General features: G+C 39.5%; 1 protein-coding gene across 2 annotated transcripts in view; it reads left to right on the top strand.

Moving 5' to 3' along the window:
- The window catches only part of msi1b (musashi RNA binding protein 1b), a 27,427-nt gene extending 10,926 nt beyond the window's left edge, over positions 1-16,501 (top strand). The window contains exons 5-15 of one of the 2 annotated variants that reach the window (XM_023958661.2): positions 595-636; positions 1,336-1,428; positions 4,974-5,022; positions 6,390-6,472; positions 6,546-6,663; positions 7,726-7,806; positions 9,012-9,068; positions 9,334-9,396; positions 12,637-12,791; positions 14,794-14,839; positions 14,938-16,501. In XM_023958661.2, coding sequence (XP_023814429.1) covers positions 595-636; positions 1,336-1,428; positions 4,974-5,022; positions 6,390-6,472; positions 6,546-6,663; positions 7,726-7,806; positions 9,012-9,068; positions 9,334-9,396; positions 12,637-12,791; positions 14,794-14,835 — 783 coding nt within the window. In that variant the 3' untranslated portion in view covers positions 14,836-14,839; positions 14,938-16,501. The remainder of the gene's footprint in view (positions 1-594; positions 637-1,335; positions 1,429-4,973; positions 5,023-6,389; positions 6,473-6,545; positions 6,664-7,725; positions 7,807-9,011; positions 9,069-9,333; positions 9,397-12,636; positions 12,792-14,793; positions 14,840-14,937) is intronic. The other variant, XM_023958662.2, reaches the window with a different exon arrangement.

Here is a 16,501-nt window from a genome sequence, read left to right as displayed (position 1 = left end):
TGGGAAAGACAATGTCAAAACCTGAGTGAGAAATATGTGAAGCCTACAACCGTATGGCTTTCGTTGGACGCTCGCAGCTACAATCATTTTTGTCTTTGACAGAGGTGAAGTAGTGTTTGTGCTGATTTGGAGTGTGTGCGTTTGTCCCATCTCTTATCTACAAGCTAATCAGACATACATATATATATATATATATATATATATATATATATATATATATATATATATATATATATATATATATATATATATATATATATATATATATATATATATATATATATATATATATATATATATATATATAATTTTTTTTTCTTGCATTTTTATAAAGAGAAAAAGAATTCTGGCTTTAACATATAACATCAAATTTCACAAAATAATTATTTTATATTTATAAGCTAGATTGAAGCTTGTGTGTGAATGTTTGTCCATCTAAAATGTTCTGAATACACCTGTAGAAATGCTCCTTGTTTATAAGCATGACATTGAGGTTAAATGTTAGACATTACAGCATAAAGAAGGAGAGCAACAGGTCTTCTATTCTGTACATACATTTCACTAACCAGTTCTCTCTATTTCTGTATCCTCTAGATTGATCCAAAAGTGGCCTTCCCTCGAAGAGCTCAACCCAAGGTGAGCTAAATTGTCTTCTGTTGTGTATTGTTTGCAGCAGGTTCGTGCATGTGGAGCATTTCAATCTCTTATCTAGGCTAATGCTATGTAATCTGATGAACACGAGCGTGGTTGACTACTCTGAAGATTTATGTGAGACCATGTTAACAAAAATCTTTACAATTTTAACTTTTATCCCTTCTTTTAGGGTGTTTGGAATTTGCTGTCTCTTTCTGTGTCATTTTCTCTTTTTTTTACTTGTAGACATACATTTAGGTAGAAAGCAAGGTAGAAAACAAGAAATTAACCTGCCATAAAATTCGAAGTGGTCGTTTTTTACTTAACGGTAGCTGGAAGTTAAAGCTGCTTTGAAACATTGTGGTCAGCTCTGCAAACTGTTACACTTTACTCCATACTGGTTAAAACTATTTGTTTTTTTTTAAATAATAAACTTCTGGATTTTTAACTTTACACATCTTTGAGTTTTCATGGTGATAAACATTGTTTAAAAAAAATATGTGTTGGCTCTGATAGAATATGAAAAAAATAATCAAAGCTGTGCATTTTTGTGTCATTTAATATCATAACTTTGGTGGTTGCGTTACTTTGTTGCTGCATGCATTACATAGAGCTGTTTGAAAGCAACCAAAGCAGACTGAGGTCTAAATTCAGATCTTTCTAATTAGCCAAGTTGGTGAGTACATCCTCGTCTGCTTTCAGCTGGTGACTCGAACTAAGAAGATCTTTGTGGGCGGCCTGTCAGTGAACACAACCATCGAGGACGTCAAACAATACTTTGACCAGTTTGGAAAGGTGAGTGATGTTTTGAAAAGTTTGTCAAAGCGGTCATGAAGATACCAATAAGAAAATCTCAAGTAGATTTATATTTAAAAGATGAGTCGTAGTGGGACTTCCTTTTTTAGTGGCATTAGTGCTGATAAAAGCAAACTAACAGCTCAGAAACACATATTTCCACATCCCACCATCTCGGCTAACTCTATTCACCACAAATTCTGAGAAAATTTTCACTTTGAGTATATCAGCTGCTTGGAGATTAAGGAGTTACTGCAAGTAAGATGAGGAAGGCAAGAATGGAGGGAGAAAAAGAACTGTAAAGGCCCGTACACACCGGGACGAATATTCGGCAGGCGTTATTCGCCAGCGTTTTTCGCCACATTTTTTGTGTTCACACCCAGGCGATTTTCACTGACGATGAGCCGAGCGAACATGCAATTTCATTCCCTGACATTAGATGGCGCTTAATGTAAACAGAAATACTCCTGTACACAAGGTGGCGCTGCCCAACTTTACGCTTCTTAAAGTCGCTTTTGACTCAGAAGAAGAGAGCAAGCATTTACACGCTTGTCAGAATAATACAAAGAAAACATGAATATTTCAAGCACCAGTAGCTCCAACTGATGCTTGGTTCGGGGATATTTTAGAATGTCCATCATTATTTCTTCGCGGCAGTGTAGACGCTACTTGGCGTCTATCTTCTTCGCTGGTATGTGTGCTCAGCAAGGCAGTTTTGTGTTTGAGCGCCCCCAAGTTATGTTTTACTGTAACCTCAGAAGCTCCAGACACGTGTGCAAAAGCGCCATTCTCATTGGTCGAATAGATTTCGACGCGAGGCGTCAAAAAAAAAAAACGAACCCGAGGCGTTTGTTTTTTTTTTGACGCTTTGACGCGTGGCGTTTTTTCGCGTCGGTGTGCACACTCACATTGGTGCCCTTTGTTTAGTCACGAGGCGTTAAACGTCGGCGAAAATCGCCGGCGAAATCGGGCCTTAAGAAAGTAGGAAAAAGAATGAGGCTGTGAGGCTCCCCGAGCAGCAGGCAAACTTAGGAGAACTGGTAGAGGGTGCTGAGAAAGAAAGGGAATGGTGGGAGGTGAAGGCGGTAGGAGGGAGATTTGGAGATGGAGTGGGGGGTCACAAAAGTTTTCTACTGAGTGTGTGGTGATGGTGAGGAAAGAGGAGGGATTATCAGAATCTAAATTAATCTGATGTAACAGCTGCTATTACCCACAACCCCCTCCTAGCCCGTTACCGTGGTGACCGGGTTTGCCCATTGTCCCTGAGTAACTCTGTGGGTAAGGGGTTTTTGTTCTGAAGGAGAAGAGATGAGGTGGTGTTTGGGGGAGTTTGAATGAGGTGGGAGTGTGTGTGTATGTGTGTGTGTGTGGGGGGGGGGTAAATTTAGATTTGAAAACCAAAGAAATATGCAAGTTAAGAGCTTCTTGAATTGTTTCTAGCAAATGTGTCCCACTGTTGCCATATTTGTTTCTAAAATCATTTTCGTTCTAGAAGTTTTTATAAGTTTCTTATTCGTAATTTAGAAGACTGAAAGCTTTGAGTCAGAGAAAAGATGATGGGCTGACAAAGGGCCTAGCTGGTGAGGGAGGGTCCGGTGGAGGCATAGGAGAGGGAACTGGGGCAAAGATGGAGCATTTGTGTGCTGGGGGGTGGAAACAAGTGCATTTCGTCGCTACACAAAGCTAGGCAAATATTTTGTTAGTTTGTTTAGAACCTATCAGCATACTGAACTTTCTTCGGCCAAACTTGCTTTTTAATTGACAAACGAGCACAGATTTTATTGTTTGGTAAATCTTTTAATGGAAACAGCAGAAAGAAAGTTGAAAAAAAACTTTTTTTAAGTCACTTCACCGTTACTCTGAAAACATTCACAGGTTGGAGAAGCCAATGCCGGTGTTTTGCATTCAGTGTCCGACGATGCTGTACTTTATCTTTAGTGCCGAAGCTTTAGCCTCGAGTTTCTCTGTGCTCCCTCTTCAATCATAATGTCTAGATGAATTTTTGTGAAGAGAGATATCGAGGGATGGATGGTGAAATGTAAGCTGCAGCCATCCATGGAAGTTCCTGATTAGACTGCCTCAGTGGATCTTTTGTGTCCCGTCCTGGTGTGCACAAAGAAGTGTGGAGAGGGATGGGCAGCGGAAAACCAGGAAGATGAGAGTTACGATGAAAAAAAAGAATGAGGGGGAATATTGTTTGGCACAAAGTCATTAAAAATGTCCAGTGTTTGAAATGCTGACCAGCAGTTTTGTTTGTGGAGTTGAATGTAGTTATTTCACTGAAGTCTTATTGTATGATTTGAAACAGAATAAAGTCATAATTATGGTGTGTACTCTGTGCAAGCTCTATTCCCTTCTTCTTCTGGTCAGACTGTGTTTTGTGGTTTTGATTGTTCTGAGTTGAAATGATCTGTTTTGTGTGAAAGTTTGTCGTTAAAGGTAACATCTAACGTTGAATAAAAATGAACCAATGTCAAATTGAAAAGATGGAGTGGCTTGAGAGGTGGACTAAAAGGTCCTCTTTCCCGCTGACAGTCTTCCTTCACCTTTGACCTTTGAGTGGGCAAAGTGCCCCCAGGGTTCTCACACACACTTACACACTCCTGCTGTCCTATCACTGACACTCCTCTGCCTACTGTGACAGATCATTCTGTGGAGCACATCCAGTGCACTTATTATAGACTGAGAGCTCAGATTGATTTGCCAAATGTTGACGCGTTTAGACGCAATCATGTATGCTTGTAATTTGAGAAAAGTGCAAGCAAAATAAAAGAATAAACTTTTACACAAGAAGTGAGATTGTGCATTGAATAGACACCGGTGTCCTAGCTCCATAAGGGAGGCTGGGCCAGAGTAAGAGGTCAAAGCGGGAAGAGGAGGAGGAATTATGGCTGACTGTGCCAACAAACAAAGCCTCCAGGGCTCTTTGTTCTCCCTCTCCCTTTGTTTCTTCCTTTTCTTCCCTTTCCACTTTGACCCAATCTTTCTCTCATACAGGACTCTCTGTACTCTTTCACCATATCTCCACCTGCCTCTACTCCGCAAACTATCAGCTCTCCTCTATCATCAGGTCTCCACCTGCTTGCCAGATTTACCTTTCTGCTTGTGACTACTTGTGTGTAAAAGTTTCTCTCTTTGCAGTCCTCTGTCTCCCACCATTCATAAAAACACATTTGATGTTGGAGTGAGTTTTTAAGCAGTTGCCATGGAAATACCAAACTTGAGAGAGGGTGTTTAAATTTTATGAACATTGAGAGTTTATCAACACGACTTCCAGCTTTCTCTTTCTCTGGTACATCTGTTGGTGGCACACAGTACTGGGGCTTGTCGTATGATTTTCAGCATATTTTCCCATCTTTTGCCCCCTGGGCTTCCCTTTGTAACCTGTCGCTCCTCTCCAGTCCCCTCATCCCCCCTCTCTTCCGCCTTTCTGTCCATCTGTTGCTGAGCCTCCCTGCAGAACTTGAGAAGGGCTGAGGTCAGGCAATATGCATGTGGCAGGCAAGCGTTGTGTAAAATAAAGTGTTGTTTTTTTTTCTCCTAAGGTCGACGATGCTATGCTCATGTTTGACAAGACCACAAACAGACATAGAGGTGAGATGAACCGACCCTTCTCTCCAGCCATCTTTTCCCCACCTCCCTTATTTTCTGTTCCTATGTTTTTCTTCAATCTGCAACCCTTCCTCCAGTACTTCTTGGGTGTCTATTGATCCTCCTTTACCCCCCGCAGGAGTCTCCTTCCTGTGGGTTGAGCTGGAGGAGGCAAACGAGGCTAGTCTAATTAGCCAGTCCGTTAATCAGGATCAGGATAAAGCCTCTTTAAGCACCTCCTCTTCATCCTTGGTTTGATCGATTATGACAGGCTACCAGCTTTTCCTGGTCCTGGCCAGGAAGGGAGGGTAGAAAAGATGAGTGCAGAAAAGCAGTACTGAATAAAAGGGGGAGGGGAAAAACATGTTAAGAGGCTATTGCAACACTAATTACTGCAAACTCCTTAGCTCTATTACTGTACAGATGGGCCTACCGTCTAAGTCAAGGATGCCCACACTTTTTTGGCATGCAAGCTACTTTTGAGACAACTAGCTCCAGTGCAGGACATGTAGAACAATACTACTCATGGTCTGGAGTTATGCGCCAAAGTCACTTTATTCCACTTCAAAATTGACAACTTCTAATACATTTTCTGTCTAAAATATTATTTTTATGTACCAATAACAAAAACTACACAGTAAGAGTACACAAATCTTTGTGAAGAAAAAGCTTTGTCGTGTGTATTCATATTATTTTGTAGTAATACCTAATTAGAACAGAAAAGGTGTTTCATTATGAAGACAGAAAGCAGTGATGATCTTGTCTTATGATTTGCTGTAAACATAATGAGGGGAGCATTACATTTCTAAAGTGCGGCTGGTTTAACCACGGCTGATCAAACAGCGGAGGGCTTGAGAACCACGTGCTTGTGGACAGTACTGCTTGAGTGGGCTCGGATCCCTCTGCCAGGAACCGTGGAACCGGCAGCAGGCCCCGTGGTAGGATGGCGGGGTCAGACGGGGCGTCTCAGACTTCCGATCGAGGATGCGGGCCGGCTCGCAGGCCTCAATAAACTGTGGGCTGGAGTGGTCTTTCGCCGGGGACCTGGCTCGCAGCGGGCCAACATAAGCGCCAATGCGTGCCGGGAGAAGAAAGAAAGGAAGAAAAAGAAAGTGCACTCAGTGTAGTTAAACACAGTGACGTATGTTTCAGATTGGCCATTCTGTATGTCACTTGGTGTCAATCAAGTGGCATATTACATGGTGACAGTGATGATTTGTCGATGGATTTAAAAAAAAAACACATTTTTTTTGTTTATTTAATCTTGGATGGCCCACGATTCACCGTCATGTCTTTCGACGTAATGAGCACCCCCGGTCTTATTCCACCATACTGTGTCAATTATTCTGAACTTTCTTTTTGCTCTTTAGGATTTGGGTTTGTGACGTTTGAGAATGAAGATGTGGTTGAAAAAGTCTGCGAAATTCACTTCCACGAGATCAACAACAAAATGGTGAGCAGCTCAGATTAATTTCCACCAACGCTTTCCAAATGCACGGTCTGATTTTTCCCAACTCTGGAAACAGGTGGAGTGTAAAAAAGCCCAGCCCAAGGAGGTGATGTCTCCCACAGGCTCAGCTAGGGGACGCTCTCGGGTTATGCCATACGGTATGGACGCCTTCATGCTGGGCATTGGCATGCTGGGTAAGTTGATATTGATCAGGACAGAAGGGACAGAACCACAAACCTGAAGCTAATAGTTTTCACTTCAACAGTAGAAGAGCTGCAGCCTCAAAAGTCACATGGACAATCCCATGGAGTTTGTTGAAAAGTGAAGTGAACTGCTGACTTTAGCTAGGTTTTTTCTCACCATACAGCTTGGATTACATCTCAAGAGATTAAAAGTGGGGAGAAAACAGGTTTTATAAGAGATTTGTTTTGAGTTTTCTACCTGTTATTGATCATGCTCCCGTTATTAAATGTTAGCTTTTTTTGTTTTAAATTAGTTTTTTTTAAAGCCATTTGATAGCCAAGATATCGTGTTACCTTCTCAAGCATCTCATTATTAAACGTTTTGACAGGATTTCTCAAATGTTGAATTTTTTTTTATATGCTTTATTCTGTTAACCCATGTGCTATTAGGCACTTTGACAATTGGAGTGGGGTCATCTAGAGCCCACTAGACAATGCGCTGAACCTTTTTTCTTCAATGATTTGTGATCTTCTATAGTGTCCATGGATTACATGAAATCCTCTCCACCTATATCCACCTGTGTCATAGTAGGACTAACACGTCAATGGCCATTTGACCCCATAGGATAGCACAAGGGTTAACTCATTTTTCCAAGTTTGGTTTTGACTGTAGCTTGATCCCTGAACGCTGGTCTTGCTGCACTAATGCCACCACCTACTGTCCAGTCTGAAAACTGCTTTCTTCTGTGTTGTAGTTCTTTAATCAGCCATTAAAGATGACGAGATGTCAACTGCACTGAGAAGAAATAAAACGTGAATACTTGCATTCAGTTGTGCTGTAATATGGTAGTTGTCCCTTTGAGTGTTGTCACCAAATCAGTTCATAAAGTGTAGGAGTGCAACTGAAAATCTTTAGTGTGACAAACTGGTGAACTATTGAGTCATATCCTTGTAAAAGAAATCCCTTCCAGAAGTATCACCCAGCTGCATGTTAATTGTAAAGCACTCTGGTATTAATAAAATTGGACTTAATCTTAAATTCAGAGGCTATATCTGATTTTCTTCTGCCTGCAGGTTATCCAGGCTTCCAGACTGCCACTTACACCAGCCGGAGCTATGCAGGCATCACTCCCGGATACACCTACCAGTTCCCTGGTAATCAGCTCTCACACTGACAAAGAAAGGCGCAGCCATATTTAGTCAGCATAGGCAACTATTAAATTCATGGTGGAAAGAGCGTAGTTGGCAGTTTTTTTTGAAAAACAACGAAACAGAGACACAAAGTGAAAATAGAAATTATGACAAAAATTTTACAAAAACCAATTTTGTACAGACTTCATGTTAAAATTGTAAAAAAAAAAAAAGATCTTGTAATGTAAACTAATGTAAAATGTTCTTATTTTTAGTCAAGCAGTTGGTTTCGGCAGTAAAACTTGCAGCTCTACTCCTCTGCATCTCCCATTGTGTCCATTAAAATCTGTTTGCAGCTTTGGAGCTATATATAAGCATTCAGAAGAACTGCAGAGGTCGGAATTTCCAACTAACACAGAAAAAAGTACAGCAATGAGAAGGATTCTTAGAAGTAATGAAAAAAGTTAGAGCTAAGTACTGGTACTAGGAATTCATTTCTTTTTTAAGTTATGTTGTAAAAAGCAAAATGAAATGACGATTTATCACCTGATCTGAACTAAATGCTGGGAAATCCTAATCTGACCTGGCTATGTTATAATTTGACTAATCTAAATGACATATTTCGGACTTATACAACCTCCACAAAAGTGACATGGTTGTGCTATATCTAAATTGTTGTATTTAATTTATTTACAGATAGATTTTTTTTTATTTAATGTTACTTTTGAGTTTAATCAGAACAGTTTGAAAAATACTAAGAGCAAAGAATGAGTGGTGCTTCATTACCTTTTGAGAAAACCTTTTGCAAAATCTTTAAATGGAAAACCAACCTGTTTATGCTGAACAAATACAAACATGAAACACTGGAAATGTAAATGGCTGCTTGTAAAAATCAGGGAGAGGAAACGCTTTGTGTGAGTGTGTGCATGCATGCTAGACTTCCACCAAAGAAAACTTTAGTCAATTGTTTTGCCTTTAAGAAAAAAACGTGAAGCTGCTAGTTAATTAAATGAAATGACATCTGCCTTATTTCTTAGTGTTATAGAATGATCACTCTGTTTGGACTGTCAAGCCTCTTTCCATCCTTTAACCCCTGTTTGCGTTCCTCCAGCCTTGTGTGCTTACCTGCTCACATGTGAGGTGTTCCCCAGGCTTTGAAGTGTGTGCGTGCTGTCCTTGCTGGTGACGGCAGTGTGAGTCTCAACAGCACTCTGATGTTTCTGTTTTAGAGTTCCACTTAGAGAGGACTCCCCTTCTGACTTCACCCCACCCCCCTGAGCTCACAGGTCAGTCAGACCCTCCTCTGGACTTTACAAGCAGCATGCTGTCAGTCTGCCACACCACACATTAGCATAATCACCTCTGGTTTGCATGTTTGTGTTTGTTGATCCTCCTTGTCTTCCATCTGAAGGCAGCACGACTCACATGATGTAGACATTGCGATTTGCTTTGAAGCGTCCCTCCACTGGATTTACCAGAGGCCTTTTTCAGTTATTTGACTTTCTGGGGTGACTGTACTGCAATGGAATCTTGACGTTTCTGTCTTTTCAGCCATTCCTCTTACAGCATACGGACCGATGGCTGCAGCAGCAGCGGCAGCAGCAGTTGTCAGAGGTATAATCATATGAACAGTCAGTAAACACATTGACTTCTGGGAAATGTTTTAAATCTCCCTACAGATGTGTCCAATAGCTAATGCATTTTTGCTTAACATTTAACTAAGGTTAATTTCTTATAAAAATGGTCCTATCCACTGACTGTATATGAGACCTGGGCTGAGTGACCCCTCCCCCCTCGCATTAATAGGAAGTATCTGCTGGTTTCAAGAAGCCAAAACTCCATAGACTCCTATTGAAAAATAAACAGCTATTACTCAGTTATTAAAGTATGTGGTCTCACGTTCAAAACGTTTGATTGACATGTCCTCCCAAGCCTGCTTTCAAGTGGTAGGGGTGTGGCCTTCCAACAAGCTCACTTCTGATTGGCAAGAGTGGTTGCCATATAAATGTTGACTCAGACCAACTCACACCAATCACTGTTTGTTGATTATTTCTGGTTTCAACGTGGCGGCAAACGTATTGTGAAAAAATGTAACCAGAAGTAAGCTATTTTCTATGGGTGATGTCACACTCGGTCCAGGTGTCTTAGACAGTCAATGATCCAAGCATGCCATTTTACATCTTACATACCTTTATACCAGAATTACTTTTTCAATGGACCAAAGACCTTGTACTTTATCTGCTATTCCTAAAAATTGTCACCAGGACATTTATGGTCTTTTATGACGTTATGGTCCAAATTGAGGCCGGGTCTACCTCCACAGAAACACCAACAACAAGGGGGAGATTTGTAAAAACACAAAAAAACTAAGGCCATCCATTTTTCTGAAGCTTCAGCTAAAACCTCTTTATTCCTTGAAAGCTCTGGAGTCCTTTTTACATAAAAATGTAGCTATAGAGATATTAGCATAAAAAAAGTCAAATGAGATAGTTCATATGGAGCTGTTGTTGTAAAGAGAAGAGTATTGAAAATAATCTGCAAAACACTAAATACTAAAAATAATACAAAAAAGTTCAGCTTTTCTGGCCAATGCCTATGGCTGAATCCAAAATGCTTCCCTACCTCTACAGCTTCTCCCTACCCTTATATTTATCCATCCAAGCGGAGAAATGTGGAAAAAAATAGCGTCTTCAAATTCGGTCATTACTACCGATCGATGACTCAATAGTAGCCGGTCATCTACTTGGTGCTACGTTAGTGTGTGGCTGTGTTTCTCTGCATGTAGCGGACAGCTACGTAAGTGTGTAGCTTGCCAGTGCTTGGAAAATACATATACATACAATCAGCACAAACACGTATTGACCAATTATGAGCGGCTTGAGGAGAAAAAGAAGTAAGAAAGAGTGAAGGACAGTGTGGCCACACACTGGCGGCTCTTGTAGTTCGCTTTAAAGAGCCAAGGGATCGGCCATGATTGCACCAGTCGTATCCACACTCGCGCGTTGTTTGGATCTGCCTGCGACTATGATCGTCTCCAGGGTTTATAACATAAATGACATCCTGATCATTGACTTGCTGCGTCTGCGAACGCGCTGAGGATGGGGGGAGGGTGGTGTGTCCGTCCACTGAGCAGAAGCAGGGAATGCAGAGGCAAAAAAAAGAAGCGAATTGCATTTTCTATTCAAGTGCAAAATATGAGATATATTTATATGAGATAAGAGCCGTTTTGTTCTCTGGGTTAAACATGTGTAACCCCGCCCACATTGAACCACGCTTCGGTTTGCACACTGCACCCAGGTATAGTTAGCTATGGGATGGAAAGTTTTTCTAAAAAGACAGTACATGTTGAATGAGAAGTGAATAAAACCCTGAACCTGGTCATCTGTCGACCAGCTGTATTTTTGTGAGCAAGTCTGAACCAGGAGTGGGTCGGAACCAGGCGAGCTGCTTGTCCTTGGAGCAGCTCCATTGTGCCAACAACTACGTCAGCAAACAGTAAACAGGAGAAGTTCATAAAAATATTCTTAAAAAACAAAACAAAAAAACTAACGGGCTGAGTATTAGGTTTAAAACAAAATCTAAATGTTGGCATTTTTTAAGTAAAGTTTTGTGACCATTGACCTGCGTCACCGCCAGAACTCCCGCCGGCGTGTAATCCCAACAATGTTCCGACCCAGGTAGGACAACGATGGTGAATTTTTAAAACTTTGAAGTTCCTGGAGAAAACAGTACGTTTAATGGCACCTGGGCAGATTTGTTTGCTTTCAATGACTTTACCAAGTACAGTTGATATGTAATGAGGAATAAGCAAACAACGAAAGTCTCAAATGGCAAGACAATCCATAATAAGCATGCAGCTTTGGCCCAACATCCTGATTGAGATGAGAAAAAAAGTTGTTTGTTGACAAAAATCTATTGTAGAAGCGGATTAACTGCTAGTTAATTTAATTTAATTCAATTTTATTTGTATAGCCCAAATTCACAACAACAGTTGTTTCGATGGGCTTCGTATCGGTAATTGAAAAAGTTAAACATAAAAGCATCATAAATACATAGAATTCAAAAGGAAAATACTCAGTTGAACTAACAAACTGACTAAGCTAAACGGGGCATCCCTGCCCTTAGACCCCGCTTCTTTTAGGAAAAACCCCCAAAAAAAAACGGATTCTGGAAAAAAAGAAGAAACATCAGGGGTGCCCGCATGAAGAAGGGATCTTTCCCCAGGACAGACTGGTGATTTACCAGAACTTAGCACTGTCTAGTGGGTCTAGATGACCCAACTCCCAACGTTAAAGTGCCTAGGATAGCACAAGGGTTATAGGCATTTTCTGTAAAGTTTGGAATTAAAAGTAAAACCTAAAGAGCAACAGAACTATTTGGTGGAGTAACATTTTTCTCAAAATGTACTAAAGTAAAGGTAACTGAGTTTATGCAAATTGTTATGTCACATGTCTGCTAGATAATAGTTTAATTAGTTATTTTTGATAGCAAGATATTTTAGTAGAGACACAGTCGTAGGTCGTCTTTAAATATTTTCTATTTTGATTGCTCTTTTCGTTCTCTGAACTGAGTGGCCTCTCAGCCTAAAAGAGACACACATGAGCTTGGTTTAAAATTATTTGAAATCCTTACAGATTTAAAAAATTTACATATTTATGATTTTTTTGATTTAATTTAATCATAGATGTCCTAACTGTAAAACTCAATGGAAATGTGTTTTTTCCTTCCTTTTTATGAAAGAAACCATACTTTTTAAGACAAACATTTTTAAAAATCTGCGTTTTCTAAATGGGATTTTATTATTGTTTTGGGCCTTGATTGTATTTAAGAAGTAACATTGTATTTTGCTTTTAGGTTCCACTCCTTCTCGTTCAGCTGGATTCTTAGGTACAAGCAGCCCAGGTCCAATGGCTGACCTTTATGGAACAGCCAGTCAGGAGTCAGCTGTTAGCAGTTACCTCAGCGCTGCCAGCCCCGCACCAAGCACTGGATTCAGCCACAGTTTGGGGGTGAGTGACTGTCTCCACTTATGAGTTTGACCTTCAACCTGCAGGTTATGTGTCCAATGTACTCCTTTTGAAATAAATAGGATTTTTTGTCATTTTTAACCTATGATATATGGACTAAATGCATAACATTTTTATTGGAAACACAAAGCATATTTTTATTTTTAAAAAAAAGCATATTTGATTATGAACAATTTGGTTCACAGTGCCTGTTTGTTGCACCCACACAAACAAGAAACAGCAATCTAAATCAGGATTTATCTTATATTTTTAGACTTTTACACGTTATTTAAACTAAAAGGTCTTCTTTAGTTTGTAGGGATTTGTGTAAAACACTCTACAAGGTCAGTTATTGTTTGGGTCACAGTCTCAGAGAAGCCAGAAATGTTGGTTTTATGGTGTAAAGGTAACAGAGATGTTTTGTAAACCAAGCCTTAAACAAGTGTTATGTCTCATAAGAAGGCATTTAATTTCATATTTCATATTTTTTCCTTAATGTTCTCCTAAATATAATTCACTGTTAAATGTGCAGCAAACTATTTAGTTTTTTTATGCCACTGTACTTGTTCACCTTTTGGCACATCCTGTCAGGGGTCGCCACGGCAATGATTCACACAGGTGGTTTGGCAGTGAGTTTTATGCTGGGTGCCCTTCCTGACACAACTGTGTGTTTAAGGTTCCTAGGAGACCCAGAAACAGTTAGGCCGCAGCTTGAAGGGTCTTACCTAAGGACTCACACTGGACTGTACTCATTGCATGCCCTGGAAGGTAAACCCAGGTTTCAAGCGTGCCAGTCCAACACCAACAGCCGACTGAGCCATCCAGCCACTTTTTTTATGCTACTGTACTAATGAGGAAAATCTAATCACCATTTTCAACATAATTGGATAAGAAGAAATACAACTAGGAAGAAAGTTTTATAAGTACATTCAAAAGACACAAAATGATAATTTGAAAAAAGTATTTTTAATTAAATCGTATTGGCTTTTTTGTGTATCTGTGTATAATGTTTAAGTTATATAGATACTTCTTATTCTTGTGTACGAAGCTGTACTCGAGCTCCTCAAAGGATTTTTCAAAGCTTTTTATACATTTTCAATCACCAGCTTTTTACTGATAACTGTATATTTACACCATTTTCATTTATATTTACTTTATCTAAAAACTGAAAAGGAAGCACAAGATTCTAGCAGCTAGAATCTAAGCTCTTAAAAACATTCACAGTTGTTTAAAGTGTAATTGAAGGAGAACATGGTGAACATGCTCACAGGGCTTTGTAGAAGGAATTAGACATTCACTTCATAAGACAACCTCAGCTTTGTTGGTGGGAATCTATGACTTTGTTTAGTATAACTTTTGTTTCATAGACACTAGCTTGGTTTTATCTTTTATTTATTTTTATTTTTTTAGTTCTTCCTAAAGATTCAGCGACTCTTGTAAAGAAATATTAAAATTAACCACTTTCTGGAAAAAAATGTTTTTATATATTGTGGATTTATTATTCACAATTTTAGAACATTTTAGAACAGATGGACTGTTTTCAATTTGGGTTGAAAGCATCAAACCACATGTGTCAAACTCAAGGCCCGCGGGCCAAATGTTGCCCGCCATGTCATTTTATGTGGCCCGCGAGAGCAAAAGAAAACACAAAATTGGTTTGTATTTATTCATATCTAGGGGGAATCAGACTTGAAATATCAGATTGGGTAACTATAAATTAGGAGTTAAACACTGTCAATATTACCCAACCTCGCAGAATGCATTTTAAAAGGATTTATGCTAGAGTAACAAGCAAACATATGTTTTTTATGCAACTGTAATTGTCACATTAAAAGGTTATAATAACTAAATATTGAGTTATTTAACATTGAGTAGTTTTCCATTACATTTAGTTACACGTATAAGTTATATCTGGCCCTTTGAGGACAGCCACGATGCTGATGTGGCCCCCGGTGAAAATGAGTTTGACACCCCTGAATTAAACGTTGCATGCTTGGTTCCATAGGGCCCTTTGATTGCAACAGCCTTCACTAACGGCTACCACTGAGAGTGTAAGTCATTGCTCTTTTACTTGTCGTTTTCTTCAATGCAACATCTGAAAAACACCTGTTACCTGACCAGTAAGTGATCCAGCTGCTTTGTGTTTCAGTGCAGAACTGCAGACTGAGAGCTGGAAGGAGTAGAAGCTGCTCCAGAGCTGATCTGGCCCGTCTCTCTCAGTGATGACTGAACTTTCACCCCACCGGTCCTTGTATCAGCCACATCCAGCCGAATAATCTGATACTTTAAACCGACAAATAAAAAAATAAAACAAAAAAAGTAAGAAAACTTTGCAAAACTTGGGAAAAAAACATAAAAAAGCAAAAGAAACATGTCACTTCACACAACAGCACCACATTGAAATCTTTTTTCTTTGCGCTTTTATTTTTGTCATGTTGGCTGGGTTTGTTTCTTCTGTTTTCATGATGACTGTCTGTCAGCATTTGTTTTAACTGTTTCTTGGGTTATTCGACCTTTCCAACCTCATCTCTGAGATACACTGCATCTCTGAGGAGTCCTGCTGGAAGCCTGGGGCCTGGAGCTAGAAAATAACTGGAAAACAATATTTATCTCTAGTTCATACTTAATTTTGACATTTGGTATTAATTCTATTTCTTGAAAATATGTCATGAATTGTATATCTTGTTAGTTTTCAACAATAACTTGCTACTCTAACACCAGTCAGACAAGATGGTCATTAGTTTCTCAACTAGTCCTGGCAAACTGTACAAATTTTGTAAAATATTGTAAATAGGACTGGTTTTGGCGTGGCAGGGATCTGCTAAAGTTTGTGTCCGGGAGGCTGAATACTTTTTAAGTGGTATGATTACTTAGTCATGTTTTAAAGCTTGACTGTTACATATTAAAGTCCCAGCTGGAGGTCGAGGACATTTTGATTTGTCTGTCTATGTTAGACCAGCTATACACTGTATTTCTCTTCAGGCATCTGGGAATCATGTGTTCTGAAAATCAGATGCTGTCTTTTGGGGAGTGTAAAGACGCTCCTCGTTCAGCAGAGGAGGCAGGCTTTTGACGCTGTTCTCGTTATACCGTTTTCAAATGTGCTGATGATTTGTGAAGGAACTAGAGGGGTTACCTTGCAGGGTCTGTCATGCACAGTTCATGGCTGAATCCCTCTGTAGGGTGTGTTGATCTTCGAGCAAGATTGTCATGTTTTTAAACACATTGGTTTTCAATGTGCCATGTGCAGATTTTTTGCAAATGGTTCCTCGGTTAAAAAAAATGTGAATTGTACTTTTTTTTTTGTATGTCAGAGTGTGGATAGGTAAACCTTTCTGAAACCGGCTCCTCCACACAGGTTACTCCCACCCTTATCCATTACTGTATATCCACTGGAAGTCACAGACTGAAGCAATGTGACGTCTCTTTGTAGACCAAACCAAGAGTTACTGAGATGTGACACTGCCTAATTACAAATAAATGTATTTTTCTTAAAGACAACAGCTTAAGAACAAAAGTACCCTCAATCTGCAAACACCAGGTTTTAAATTTTGATACTATCACTGCTGCAGATGTGTCAGACTTTGATGCTGACTAATAACAACCTTGTCAACACTGTAACATTTAATGATTTTCGTTTTTCCTGTCATGGTTTTCTTATGAGGGGGAAAAACTTTTTAAAATTCCTAATAAATTATTCCAAAACATTCCAA

The sequence above is a fragment of the Oryzias latipes genome, chromosome 9 (assembly GCF_053564925.1).
Source record: "Oryzias latipes strain Hd-rR chromosome 9, Olatipes_Hd-rR_3.1".
Classification (NCBI taxonomy): Eukaryota; Metazoa; Chordata; class Actinopteri; order Beloniformes; family Adrianichthyidae; genus Oryzias; species Oryzias latipes.
Note: the sequence above shows the minus strand (reverse complement) of the source record. Positions and strands in the feature narration are given on the sequence as shown.